Source organism: Lagopus muta, chromosome 14 (genome assembly GCF_023343835.1).
Source record: "Lagopus muta isolate bLagMut1 chromosome 14, bLagMut1 primary, whole genome shotgun sequence".
Taxonomy (NCBI): domain Eukaryota; kingdom Metazoa; phylum Chordata; class Aves; order Galliformes; family Phasianidae; genus Lagopus; species Lagopus muta.
Genome location: NC_064446.1, coordinates 6,809,667 through 6,825,096, shown reverse-complemented (window position 1 = coordinate 6,825,096; position 15,430 = coordinate 6,809,667). Strand labels below are relative to the sequence as shown.

General features: G+C 36.7%; 1 protein-coding gene across 2 annotated transcripts in view; it reads left to right on the top strand.

The window, feature by feature from the left end:
- GABRG2 (gamma-aminobutyric acid type A receptor subunit gamma2) overlaps positions 1 to 15,430 on the top strand; it is a 68,727-nt gene that overhangs the window by 20,894 nt on the left and 32,403 nt on the right. For both annotated transcript variants that reach the window (XM_048960408.1, XM_048960406.1), the window contains exons 2-6: positions 4,832 to 4,980; positions 6,877 to 6,944; positions 7,872 to 8,092; positions 10,921 to 11,003; positions 11,696 to 11,833. In XM_048960408.1, the coding sequence (XP_048816365.1) occupies positions 4,832 to 4,980; positions 6,877 to 6,944; positions 7,872 to 8,092; positions 10,921 to 11,003; positions 11,696 to 11,833 (659 nt within the window). The remainder of the gene's footprint in view (positions 1 to 4,831; positions 4,981 to 6,876; positions 6,945 to 7,871; positions 8,093 to 10,920; positions 11,004 to 11,695; positions 11,834 to 15,430) is intronic.

Below are 15,430 nucleotides of genomic sequence, written 5' to 3'. Positions count from 1 at the left end.
ATGGTTAAAATTCATTTTCTATGTTTAGAAAAGTTAAATATAGAGGTACATAAGGTAAAACTCAGAATATCTTCGTTGAAGTCAGTGAAATTCCACAGAATCACAGAATGGCAAATTCTAGACATTTTAACCAGTTAAATATAAGATTTCATATCTGAGTGCTGAAAGATGGAGCTATCATGGTAGGTGTCTGTTCAGATTAGAGCATTACATCCCTTTTATTGTCTATACCATCATTCAAATTCTGCAGTGCCAAGTTGTGAAAATCACCATCCTGTAGATTAGGAAATATCTACCGTATTTCAGAGGAATATCCTTTGTGAGCGATTGCTAACTAATGAAAAAAGATGTGCCCAATCTGTCTCTCAGCTTAGACTGAAAAATTGTTGCTGTTGACTGTGATTTTAAATGACGTGTAGTGCATCCTTACTGACAAATGGTGGTGTCGTTCCAAGAAATGCTACATATGGTGCTTCTGGAAGCCACATAAGAGTGTCTTTCATATAAAGACACAGAACATCAGAGATTGTAAAAAGTTTTAACACTGACTGTAAGTTAGCAATTAAATAAATATGGTGGCTCTGAAAAAGATAATCCGCTCTTAATTTGAATTTTGAACTTAAGAATTTAGTCCAGAGGGCTCAGAAGCATACTAATTTAGGGCAGCTAAATACTGTTAATATTATTACTTGCCAAATAAAAAAAAAATTTTTTACGTAGCTCTCAATTTTATTTCAGGGAAATAAAAGCAAAAATGAAAAAGCCATCATATTGAGTCTATTAAGTGGAAGACTGGATTCTGAAACTGTTATGTGGAGAACTGTAGCTCTGTACTGCTAAGAAGATAGGACATTAATGAAGTTTTTGACAAGCAGGCTTTGCTTTCTATTCTGGATGAGGTTAAGAAAAGAAGATGGAAAAAATGACTTTCCCAAAGCATCAGTAATTTCAAAGCAGAAGTATCATCTCAGAGTGAATGAACTAATCTTCCACTATTTCAACATATTTCCAGCGTAGAAATGATGCTTTTGATGCTAAGGTGTCTGTAATAGTGTCTGTGACAATCAAATAGAGCATCTCTTTATTAGTTCTTCATCCCTTGATAGGAAAACCCATTTCTACCTGCAGTAGATAGCTCTGCCTAAAGAGATGACAGTCGCTCCATGAAGAACAATGACAAAATTTTGCCCAGATGGTACTGTAAAAAAAACATATGGATGATGTGCACTAGCAAAGGAGTTGATAATCTAAAATTTTAGCTTATATAATCTCAGTTTTGCCTGAAGTTACACCTCACCAATGAGAGCCTCACAAAAGAGCTATGTAAATGTTATAAATCAAGTAACAATTTAATTCAGAATTAGGATCATTATAGTGAGGAGCTGAGGAAGCTAAGGAACATGAGTTGAAACTTTTTCGACCCTGCTACAGTAAATGCTTCACTGACACAGTGACTTTCATATACAAATGTAGAGTGGTTTACCAATTTACAGATCTTACACATTTTATCACAAAATAATGAAAAAAGGGACTCAGTCTTGTGCTGTCCTCTCTCCACAAAGCATGTTGTCTAAAGGAATGTACTTTATAATCCAAACTAAAAAATGTTTATAAATGTCTAATCATTTCTGCCCTCTATCTGCTTTGTGATGAGGTGTTTCAGGTAATGTGACACATCCAAAGAACCTCTCTGAACTTCAGGCTGAATAGTAGTTATATACCTACTAATTACAAGCATAGCAAACTCCTGAAGTCTCAAGTAACAAGATGAGAAGGGATTGGACCAGATGACCTCCAAAAGCACCTTCCAACTCTAATTACTCTATGATATGAAGTCTCAGATTCACATTCCAACCCCTCAAACTGTCTGTTTTTCAAATAGCAAAACTGTGCATACCTACATTGGTCTCAAACACATCTTACTACAACATTAATGTGAGAAGTAGGAATATCTCAATGAGTGAGATTTTACTGTGATGTCCAAAACATTAACTTTCAAAAAACTTACTGTTATCTGCAAATAGGGAAGCACATGTGCCTTTGCTTGTCTCTGTTGCTAGACATGAAAACTTCTAGCAGTCAAAAATAAAAACAGATTTCTGTGTGTATTTAAATATAATCTGGACTTTACCAAATTTGTTCTGGATATTAAAAGCTCTTGCAGAATTTAGGCCATATAATCAGAAGGACTGATCTGAAAGTCTTAAGGAGATGAAAAGGGCTTTGTCATTATAACTTTCATTAGTATTAATGGCACTTGCACTGCAAAAACTCTGCTCATCTGGATATAGATGCACCCCTGATCATTCTGGCTGGTATGCAATTTTACAAAGACAGACATTTAGGCAATTGGATATCCATGTTGACTTATGATCTACTTGGAATTCAGATAAAAGATGGAATTTGGTGGCTTTATCCTTAGTTGCATTGGCTGTATTCCCCTCCTTCTCTTCCATGCTAATCTCATAAAATATTTGTTGCAGTTTGAGATTCAGAGTGCCAAAATGGTTTGGAATGACAGATAAGCAAACAAATGTCTATTACTTTCCTATAAATCAATACCAAGGGAAAGAAGTGCCTGCAGGCTGCTCTTCTATAAGGTTTTTCTAGATTTGAGAGGTGTCCCAGACAAGCATGTGGTTTTTCATCTTCTCATTTCACAATGTCCAATATAACGCACTCAGTCCTGTCTGCCTGACTTTGGACACGTTTGCAGCACCTTCATATTCAGGGCCTTGCTGTCTTTGTGAAAGGATGTATTTGATTTGCTTCCTCTTTTCCATTCAGAAAATGATTTCTTCTTGGAGAAGGGATATTTAGCTGACTATACAACAGGAGTATGGGTTTTTATGCTTCAAATCATTTTTTCATTTACTCTGAAGACTAAAAACATACAATCTAGTGCCTTCTGTTTGGAATGAATCTATTTAGAAGGATTTCCTTCAGGAGGGGGAACCCGCTTCAATTATGTTCTTTTGAATTGCAATTAGATCTTTCAACCCTAGACAGCTGAATAAACAAATTTCCCTCACCAATTTAATTATCTTGGCCTGTTTTTCATTACCAGCAGATTACTATGTAGCATACTGCTGTTTAGAATTCAGCCTCTGATTGCCAGTAAAATGCTACGGACAGGTTGTGGTCTGTATTGCCAAAGGGAGGATGGCTGGATGGCTATTGTTTGACATGGAATGCTGAAGCTCCAAGGGATGTATTGCTGATGCAGGATGGGTTAGGGGATGCCTGGAGGCTACAGTAGTGGTATTTAGTACAGGCAATGAAGGTACAGGTTGATGTAGCTTCACCAGCAAGCTCAGCGCAATGCAAGCCTGGCTCTCTCATTCATGCTGTGTGTTCCTGCTTGCTTTTATCCTGTGCACAGTCTCATGCTGCTTCCAAGTCCACTATACCTTCAGCACCTCCTGGGAAAAAGCAGTCTTATGTGATGAGGCCAGGCAGTGCTATGGCTCTTTCTCAGTAGCCTGTGCTGATGGAGGACAAAGAACTGAAAGTCTCTTTCCTACTGAAGTTGTATTTGTGCCACTGGCTTACACCTCCAAAGGCTCAAGACAGGGGAAGCCCTCAGGCTATTCACACTGGGTAGGTCTAAGCTGGAGGCATCAGAGAGCACTGTACGGAGGAACATGCAAGGCCAAAGCTGAGCAAAGATCTGTGTTAGAAGAACAGAGATTTTAGACTCTGGGACTAATTATTCCTTCGCTATCACTCCCACAAACACGATCGGCTGTGTCTGCTTTCTTCACATGTGCCAAGCACGTGCTCTTGACCCCCTACAAATATGCTTCCCTGCACTTTCCCACTTTCGTGCTGTTAAGGAGAGACTACACAAACTCAGTCCCAAATAGGAACATTAATTTTTGACTCATTCATATCCAAACTCCACTCACTTGCTTAAGACATTTGTATTGTCATTAACAGTTTCAATATCCAGCAGAGCTCAAACTTTGTTGTAGAAGAAGGTCAGGGAAGGAAGGCACTGGTATGTTCTGCCAGAAACAATCTTACAACTGTTCAGCACCATTCCATTCTGATAAGCACTGACATAGCTGGTGATGTCATATTCTAAGTTAGATTCTGTCATCTCCTCTATACCTGGCAGCACAGACTTCAAGATAGCACAACAACCATTAATGCTAGTCTACATGTTTCTGGTGCTGAACTTCTTTTTTATTGCACAAGGAAGGCTGAATTTACTACATCTGCTGCCATACTGCTCAGAAGCTGAAAAAAAATGATGGATGGACTATTTTTTTTGTGTGTGTGTTCTGGTTAGCAAAAGTGAAAAACACTAGAAAAAATTTATGCTGAACTTTCCAAATGCGCAATAAGCTCAAGTTCATCAGAGTGGAGAGAAGCTGTGTGACTGAATGAATCTAATTATTGTTCTTGTCAGTAATGTGTTGCATCAAATTGTTCTCTCAAAGGAAAGTAATTCAACAACACTGTGTACATACTAAGTGATATTTTGGTGGAGAGTTGCATAAGCTAAATGACAATTAGATTTGTTTTATAATAGGTCCCACCTGAGTCAGTGAGAGGAAAAACAGACATGCCAAAGGTGGTAAGCACTGATGCTTCTCTGAATATACAGAGTATGAGCTCAACCATATTAAAAGATTTTGCTAAAGTGAACTACAACCTCTGCAGTAATGTGTGATCTTTCCTGTGAGTCTCCATTTATAAAGCAGGCTACTTTTCAGTGTTTTGTACAATACTATTTAAATCTGAAGTGTGTATTGTTTCCAGAGAGTTTACCTGCAAATTTGTACTTTCAAGGCTTTCCATTTCTTCATTATTATGTCTTTAACAGTTCTACACAAAAGGGAGATGATGATTACGAAGATTACACTTCAAATAAGACCTGGGTTCTGACTCCCAAAGTTCATGAGAGTGATGTCACTCTTATTTTAAATGGCTTGCTGGAAGGATATGACAACAAATTAAGACCTGATATAGGAGGTATGTTGGTTTTCTTTTAAGCCCAACTTTGATTAAGTGGTGAAGGGAAAGCATTTTCATACAATATTATACTGTGCATGAAGCAGAATCCATCTAAAGTGGTTATGAGAACAAGACAAGAGATAGTAAAATATCACTGGCACAAAAAGAAGCCATGATTTTGGAAATTGCATATATTTTTAAGATTCCTAAATCTCTCCTGAAACAGCTAATAAGACTGCTGTGATTTGCTGAATCAGGCCACATGTAATCATGCACCTGCACAGGATTCTGGGGAATTAGGAAGGGTTTTTTCTTCTTTGTGTACCTAAGAGAGGTTGTTAAAAAATCGAAAGTATATATATATATATATACATCCTTTATCAAAATATATATATGTCAAAAGATATATATATTGGAAAGGAAGGCCTAACTAAGGAGAATGCATGCTGATCCTTGCACAGAGTGATGGACTCTCAGAGACTCTGACAGTAACAGGTCTGAATTGACTGATGCCATTTAGAACCATGGAATGAAAGAATATCCTAAGCTGGAAGGGATCCTCAAGGATTAAGTCCAACTCCTGGCTCCACACAGTACCACCCAAAATCCAAACCCTGTCTGAGTGCATTGTCCAGATGCTCCTTCAACTCCAGCGACTTGTTGCCATGACCACTGTCCTGGGGAGCCTGTTCCAGTGCCCAACCATCCTCTGGTGATCAACATTTTCCTAATATCCAACCTGACCCTCCACTGACACAGCTCCATGTCGATCTGTTGAATCATTGCTCAGCAGAGCAAGAAGTGACTCAGGAGGTTTCACAAAAGATAAATACAATCAAGTAAATTTACTCTATTTCCCTAGATTTCCCCCACAACTAATGCATGTATATAGACTCGAGCTCAGACCTGTAATGGAAATCTTACTTGAAGTGAAACAGCTTTTGCAGGGATGTTTCCATTGATTACTGAGGGACCTGAGAAATAAAGGTCCTTCAGCTCACAGGAGTTAGACTGAGAAGGCCCCATGTGGGCACAGAACAGCCAGAAGATATGTCTGTAGAAGAGGATACATAAATAGCAAGATTGCAGTAAAACTAGAAGAGAATTCACTGGTAGGCAGAGGAACACAGAGAACAGCCAGGTTAATGAAAGAATCTTCTAACAAGTTTATATGGGTTTACAAACTAAAGACATTTAACCTCCAGCACATGTACATCTAAATTAACAGAGGAATTTGCCTTATTCTCTCTACATTAGAAGGCTGAGAGAAATTAAGCATTCATAAAAAGCATCTGGGAAAACAACCAAATGTGTTTTACTCAAGGTACGTGAGAATAATAAAGCTGAAGTAATTTCAAAATAAATTATTCTAACAACTGGTTTTATTTCCTGTTTTAGAACTTTGAGTATTAATACTATTTGGGGTTCATGAAATTGTCACTTATCTACAGCTATCTCTGCAGGCAACAGCAGTCACATTGCTTTCGGCATAGTAACGTTAAATTAGTGATGCAACGCACTGTGAGAGGAATAAGTTTACTTTTGTTGATAGTGTTTTGTCTGATGTGTTGCTGTGATTTGACATGAAATACACATACTCTCCATCAGATATGACTCACTAAAGTAATGACGCTGGTTTCTGTATTAGTTCTCATAGCATAAGAGAATTTGTTCTGATATAATTATGTATCTGACAGATATTATACAAGAATAGATATACAATAAGTTGTATTGTTCAACTTATTTTAAGCTGGAGACATTGCTGTAAAATTATATTTATTCTATCAGCATATTTTAATGTGAGGCATCCATAGCTATACAACAGAGGTATTAAAGCAATCTTTTCATCATTTTGACTCTTTTGCAGTTGACTTTGACCTTCACTCATAGTAGTGACTCTTGTTTCTCTTACAGTTAAACCAACAGTAATTCACACTGACATGTATGTGAACAGCATTGGGCCAGTGAATGCTATCAATATGGTAGGTGAATGCCACATTTTTCTATAATGTTCAATTTGTTGCAAAGCCTCCATCATTTTTGACATTACAAGGTTTCCATAGTTTTAATGTCATATTATATATAAATTATTTTCAAACCTCATTATTATTGATGTGAGGACTAGATGAGCTATGAATCTGGATGAGAAAACAAGCTAAACTGTGAATAATAATAATTTTAATATATCTTCACAAATCTATTACCGTATTCTGCATTGTTTTGTGACAGATTAGCTCCGATGAGTTTGAGTTTCCAGATTACAACAAAAGAGGCAAAAGCATTCACCAGTGATACTACCATTCCTGCCATAGAGAAATAAAAGAGGAAAACTTAGACCCTAAGAGCAAAGTTTAATTATGTCTTTGTATAGCTGATGGAAATTGGTCTAGCCTTAGCAGAACAATGGCTACTTGCTTCATCCTTGTAGTTTTAATGTTCAGAAAGAAATCTCAAATGACTCTTTTGCATTCTACAATTCACTTTGCAGCAATTGGCTGCCTGGTGGATGCCGGTGAAAGTGAGACTTCACCACTTTGACATTAACTTGCAGTCACAGCCAATAAAGACAATCATATCAGCTGAAATCTTAGCTGTTCTAGGTCCAAGGGAATAAGTAATTGTACTCTAACATGATCAAGTGTGGGTTGAGGCATGGGGGTATATGTATAGTAGATACATAACTCCATTTTAATGCGGGTCAATCTGTCGATAGGAAAATAATGACAAACTTTTTTTTAAACAATAATCTTTGTTAAACAACCCTCTCAAAAGTCTCATTAAAATGTTTTTATCACTTCTAGTATCATCTGTATTTTTTGTTTTTCATATGACGTTAAGGAAAGTATGTCAGGAGTAATGTGAAATGCTGAGTGCTATGTTTTCATCAGTATTTCTGGTTAACACAACAGGAATATACAATTGATATATTTTTCGCCCAAACGTGGTATGACAGACGTCTGAAGTTCAACAGCACTATAAAAGTGCTCAGATTAAACAGCAACATGGTTGGGAAGATCTGGATACCTGATACATTTTTCCGAAATTCCAAGAAAGCTGATGCTCATTGGATAACAACTCCTAATAGGATGCTCAGGATCTGGAATGATGGCAGAGTGTTATACACACTGAGGTATTTATACTTGACTTTAATTTCAGTTTCTCAAGGGAAAACCAAAAAGATGGGTTCTGTGAATACAGGTCACTTGACATCAACACACTGTTTTTCCCTTACGTGTGCAACCCTAAAAAGGAGACGTATTTAGAATACACTATTTGCATGCAATTTATTTGATACTGACACAGTAAAATAGTTTCATTTCTACTTACAGATTTTACTGCCTTGCTCTCAAAATAGTTCTATTTCTATACTTAAAAGAAGATAAGCACGGTTAAAGTAACTCATCTTCATTTTCATGTGTTTTATTGTTTACCTGTGCTTTGGACCATATTGCCTAACTTTTTATTCGGTTAAAATAACGAATTAGGAATGTCCTTGAATCAAGGAGATGTTACAAATAAGGTACTATCTGCAGCAGAGGCCTTGTACTCTGAACCAATTACTATTTAGATAGATAAGGCTTCACCTTGACAAAATATTTTATTCCTCAAATATATTATGAGAAAAAGGAATAACTTTTTTTCATTGGTCATTTACAGTTTAGGTCAAATTCTCAGATATGCCCTGTTTCACTAAAATTTCCATGAACCCAAATTTGAAACGTCTGTCTTCAGATTTCTCATCAGCCTGGATAATTTTTATTTTGAGACTTTTACAAATCTTTTAAATAATGGAGTTACATGCATACCTACACTTTGATGTTACATATGCAACGTGTACTAATTAAATAATATATATTCAATTATATTTCCTAAATATGGAAGTTCTAGGTATGTTTTTTTTTGTTGTTTTTCTAAAGTGTTATAGTAGTTGGGCCTAGGTAAAGCAAAGATATGTAAAGCAAAGATGGTATCTCTTCAAGAGAATTTAAAATTTAAAAGGAGAATACAGAATCAAAGATGTTAGCTGTAAGACAGACTATCAGACCATCAGACTTTCAGACTATTTTTACAAAGTGATTTTGATTTTATGCTCTTGTTTTATTGGGTGGCAAAAAGAAAAAAAAGCAGAAAAGTATGCTCATTAGCATTCTAATGAATCATTTGAAGCTTTCCTTAAGACAACCTTTTAATGTTGCAAATATTTGAATTACAAAAAGGAGTTTCATTTTGTAGTTATTTTACATTCATTACACATTGCACCACATTGCAAGAGATAAGAGAATGACTGGAATTGAAATCCAAGGTAAATCAAAGTATGCCTGATAAAGAAGATCCTAGATCAACTTTTGAAATGTTAAATTGGACTTAGATACACTACAATCTCTTTGGACTTTGTCACCTTTCTCTTCAGACCTCTTGGTTTCCTTCATTAGAATGAGATATATGTGACAAAACTTACAGTTGTATCAAATATTTATGTATGCCTAGTTTCTCTGGTGAGTCACAGCAAACACCAGTAAGGATTCAACCTGGTTTAATCCTGAGGAGAAATGTGGTAGTATCATTGCAGATCTGGGATTCTGTTTGAGAGAGATGGTTGATTTCCTCAATTCCTTCTCCCAAACTCAAGAACAGTCAATCCAGACCAGCAAACAAATCAAGCAAGCAGGTCTGCATGGATCAACACAAAGCTCCTGACAAAACTCCTACATGAAAAGAAAACATACAAGAGAATATAGAGACAGTGCCCAAGCACCCAGATACAGGATTAGGAAAGCCAAAATTCAATTGAAATTGAATTCAGTGATGGACAGGAAAGCACTAAGAGTCCTTACACATGCATCTTCAGCAAAAGAAAGATTAGGAAAAGTGTGGGCACACCACTGAATGGGAATGGGGATCTGGTCTCAAAGAACATAGAAAAGGTCAAGGTACACAATGCTTTCTTTGCCTCAGACTTTACTGCTAAGACTAGCTTTCAGAAATCCCAAGTCCAGGTCCATAAGACGCTGGAGAAATGGGCCAAGATGACTCTGATGGAGTTTAGCATATGAAAATTTGAAGATCTGTAACAGCAGAGGAATAATCCTATGCATTAAGACAAATCAAGGGGGCCAAACAACTGGAAAATATCTTGCAGGAAAAGACATGAGAATCCTCATGGACAACCCATTCATAGAGATTCAAGGAGCAGATAAACACTATTGCTTTTTCCTCTCTCCCACTCCTTCCTCCTTTTCAAAGCCTTTTCTTTTGCTGCTTATTTGCGTAACAATTCAGGTATCATGCAGGTCATGCACGACTGAGGCTACATATAGGCTAACTAAATGAAAAATAATGGAGTTTTTAGCAGGCAAATAAGGGGATGCATCTCGTTTAATTTTGGATTTCTAAAAGTACATGTGTCTGCCTCATAAAGATCTGCAGCACCTACACCACTTGATATTCAGTAGAGAGAAAAACCTTTCTGGTGCATTCCTCTTCAGATTTAATTTAGATGTCTATTTTGGAATGAAATCAAGAATATCCCCAGAGTGCCTTTCTTTCCACTAGATAAGAAGATAGTTGAGATGGCTATCTTGGATGCAGATGTCTGAATTTGGTCTCCTGACTATTGCTTCTTAAGAAGTACTTTTTTTTTCCTGTAAAATATGTTTCCATAGTGTTCTTTGGCATGTTGTAACAAAGAAATTTGCTACTACTCATGAGAAGATCTGTGTATCCACTTAGGGATTTGTTAATCATGAGTAATGCTGCTTCAAAAGCATAAAAACAGTTTGGAATACAAATTAATACACACATACTAATAATTTCCTCTTCCTTTCTATATTCATTGTATGTATGCATATTTCATACTCAGGTTCCATACTCATAACAATCCTGTTTTGCTAGCCATTATGAAGCTTTTAGTATAAGCTTCTCATGTATGTTCTGTATATCTGATCTCTTTCTCCTCAGACTGACGATTGATGCTGAGTGTCAGCTACAGTTACACAACTTCCCAATGGATGCCCATTCCTGCCCCCTGGAATTTTCAAGCTGTAAGTAACATGCTTAGAAATAGCTCTTCCCTGACCCGTGCTGAACTACTTATTAAAAACTTATATACTTAGAGTCAGTTAGGGTTATGTTTTTGCTAAACATAATGCAATGATTTTCAGTTTTATTTTGTATTTATTTGGAAGTAAGGAAATCACATGTGCACAAAGATAATTTAAGAATATTATGTAAAATTGATATGACTTCTGCAAACATTGCAATTAATATTTATGCTTAAATTTCAGCACAAAAGTAAAATGTTTTATCTTTGGCATTGGAGTCTTGTGGTCTGATACTTTCTCTTCGCAAATGGGTGCTATGCTATTCCAAGAGATGGAGACAAGGGTTTGAATTCTGTGTTTAGGTCAAAGAGTGAATACTGAGCCCAACTGAAGTGATTTGGGCCTTAAAACAAACAGATGGTCAAAACTACATCCTATTGCACAATAAAGTGCAAAATTCAATATTGAAAAATGTACCTCAAATTTTATAATAGTAAAAATGCTACATTACTACTACATTTACTACTAAGTAACTAGAGGGAAAAGTATATATGTATATATATAAACTTATTTGCGATATGCTTCTCCAGTTTCTTCCAGAAATAGAAAATAGTATTTTTACTCCCCAGAGTACATTAAAATCCTAGCAATGACTATGAAACAAAGCATTCTGTATTTTCCATTGCAATAAGATGGTTACCCAAGGGAAGAGATCATTTACCAATGGAAGCGCAGCTCAGTGGAGGTGGGAGATACCAGGTCCTGGAGGCTCTACCAGTTCTCCTTTACGGGACTAAGAAATACAACCGAGGTGGTGAAGACAACATCAGGTAAGACAACTGATCTATTTACCAGTATACTTTCTTGTTATGATTTTATTGAAGGAAACTAAGAAGAAAGAAATCTCTTACTGTTTGGAACTTGACATTGGCAATTCACAGAACAGATACAGCCTTTTAAATAAGGAACTATCTAGGCTTTAGTATTTCCTAAGAGAATCTTACAGGAAGAAAAAGTTGCTGCCTGCTATCAGTTCTTGCCTTGTGCTTCTGAAATACCTGGCACTGCCAAGAGACAGCCACTACTGCTAAGGGTGGGTGGGCAAAAGAACTTCCTAGCCTGCGTCAGCATAGGGAACAGCACAGCTGAGTCACAAAGTAATTATCTGATACTGGTTTGAATATTTAATAGTCCTGTTCCCAACACTCACAAGCAGAAAGTTGACCTGGACAGAAATCAAATCCAAAGTCCCAGCCTCTTTTACTACAGCAGCTCCAAGTGTATTTTGTTCATTAAAACAGGGCACATTTAGCTCTCAGTAAAGAAAACAGCCTTGCAAGCCTGAATCTCAGATGACTTTCCTGCATATTTTTATCTCCTTGGAAACAAGTAATGGAATTTAAAATAATAAATGAGGAAGGACTCTGCTTTTAATAAAAATGGCAATTTGAATCCTGCTAGCTTTGCAGAAAGTACATTCTTCTAGACATATATATTGTTTTATTTGTCAGCAGAAAGGAAATCAGTGAATATGAGAAAGGATGCAAAGAAGAATAACATTTTAATGTTCGTGTACATCATGATATCCCTTGTCTTTGATTCCTTACTTTAATGAAAGCATTTTTTCTTTCAGATTGCTTTTGATTTTCACCTGATTTTATTGCTCTGGCAAATATATTAATTCAAATTCAGAAATCTGTGTTTAGTCTGACCTGAGAAATCTCCCCATCCATTGGAAAGAATAACACAATTCTTTCTAAAAGGTCAGCATCACTGTTATATTCAAAAGGCAAGTGAGCTACACTAGAGCTGAGAGCAGCCTGCTGTGCGTTGCACTGGAGTGCAAGCAAAGAGTTTGAGAATTAATTCAGCTCCCAACTCCTGAGTCACTGGATATTAAGCACCACTGGCATGTTTAGTCTTATGAGCAGGGCAAAAATGAGATGAAGCCTCCCAGCTGTAGTCACATTTGCCTTATGGCGTCTTCTGCCATTTTAGCTGAGGGAAATATTTAGTCAGCTATTTAGGAAAGCATTTGACCTTTCTCATTTTCCCAGAGAAATAAAGGTGCAAAAGAGGACAAGGTAGCACTTTTGTGTATGGAGCCATAGCTGCTAGTAACTACCATAGCACATGACATGTTGAAGTTGCTTTCTAAGCAAAAAAAAACCAACCAAACACAAAACAATGCATCTCACCTCAACCTCCCCTGCAGCAGTCACAGCATAAAAGCAGCAGTAACCACTAAGGTCTCATCCTGCCCAGGCTTAACACTAGCTTTACTTCAATTACTTGAGTTTCTTTTATTTGCACTTTTTCTTTCCTTTTCTGCTTTGACCCATTCTCTAATAAACTTATTTTGGTCAGAAATAGAAATCACTACAATTCTAACATGCTACACATTCAGATCCACATCTTGCACTGGTGAATCCAAAGCACTCTCTGATGATCTGCTGTTGTGTAATGAGATTAACCGGAAAATACAGGTAGTAAAGCACACACACAGACAAATACTTTCTCATGCAAAGATAAAACTTTCTTCAGGAAATAGCCATTAAAGGCTGTTGTACTAACCTGGAGTACTACCACAATGTTGCATCAGTAATTTTCACATGACAACACACCTTTTAAATGAAAAAAGTAATTACCAGTTAGCACACCCTTCAAAGAAGCAAAAAGTAACTCTAATCGCTCAGCTACTAAAAAAGACTCCTGAAAGCTACTCAGCCTCCTGAACTACCTTAAAGATCTGCTGAGTACAAAAATTTGCAAAACTAGCCTGTGCTTCTCCTCCTGCAGTTATCCTACATTTGATTTTCCCTGATCCTTTGGGTTGTACAGTCATAAATGGGCAAGAAAATTAGATTTGATTTTGATCCAGGTGCAGAATCTAAATAATTAGAAAATGGGGAAAAAATAAATTAAAATAGAGATTGTCATTAATATCATCTACCCCCTACAGATATTGTGATATAGCTTGCAGGGCCCAAAGAATGTTCATTGTTACATAAGTTCTTATTAGCATGCTGGGAACTGCATTAAGCTCAATATTCCTTTGCCCAACAAATTCTCTACCTATAATTACTCTAACGTACACACATTTTTAACAGTTTCCCTAAGATAAAAGACAGGGAAAAACATGAAACCTGTGTGCACCCTGAGTACGCAAGTTACAAGTTTGAATGCCTGCATAACCAAAATGAGATACAACCATTTATGCAACTAATTACAGTGCTGTGGATAATGTAGTTTAGGTACAAACTGACAGTAGTCCCACTTCAGTGTTGTACAAGACTACCCACAGCTCTTCCTCCTAACTTAATTTGGCTGATAACAGAAATCAGTAAAACCTGAACACAAGAAGGAGGAGTTAAAAGTGAATGAGATTGAACAGATGTAAATCAGGAGGAGCCTACAGGTAGTATCCAGGCATGTGAGAAAATCGGGTAAACTTTCTCTAACTTCATTTACTTCCATTTCAAAATAACCTTTTGGTTCTGGCTTCACATCTCCCAGTGACTAACACATCCTAGTCTTTGAGGGCCATGCTGGCTTGGTGACTGGAGCAAAAAAAATAAAATCAGAAAGGATGGCTGTGACTTGGTTATTGAAAACTCTGTCACCTCTATTTCTGTCACGCCATAGCTGAATATTTGAGGTTTGTGCTGAGTTATGGGCAAAAGCATATAAGAATTGTTTGAGTGTAAGCTCTGTAAGATCAGATGGACTTGCTGAAGTGACTACCTGTCGGTTAGAAAATCCTGTCAAAATAAGACAAAGATGGAAAAACAAGGCAAACTGGAAGAGACAAACCATCCTGTCTGTTTATTGTATCTGAAGCAAGTCATTCAGAGTTGTCAGCTTCTTTATCTCTGCACAGAACATTCTAATGCGACTCTCATGTTTTTCAAAAGTCACAGACCAAGCAATAAACTATGTCTCAGCCAGAGGAATCCGCTGTCAATAGTAATGGGAACTGCTAAGAAAAGTGATGGACTTGCTGCATTGTTTTCCCACCTAATTTATTTCTTATTTTTAATCCACATTGAATCTAAAACGTCAAAAACCAGATATAAAATATTTTTTACAGTAAAAACAAGAACTCTCCTTCATTTGAATTAAAAATATAGAGCAATACTGAATGAGCTTATTGAAAATGGAAAAAGATGTGATAGAGCAATCATTTATGATAAGGATAAAGCTAAAAAAGGAGAAAGGAAAAAAGAGTCTGGGGGCTGCAGTAGTCAAAAACCACATTAAGATATGGAATGTGATACTGTTACAAAGGTTAGTTCTGCTGGCTATTTGGTGCTTTGCAGTGAATATTGTGTTCCTGAGTACTGTATTTGCAAAATCGTTTGTGAATGTGCTATTATTAGGGAGGTTCTGCTATTCCCAGTTCACCTCCATGACTGAGTAGTTCCTTT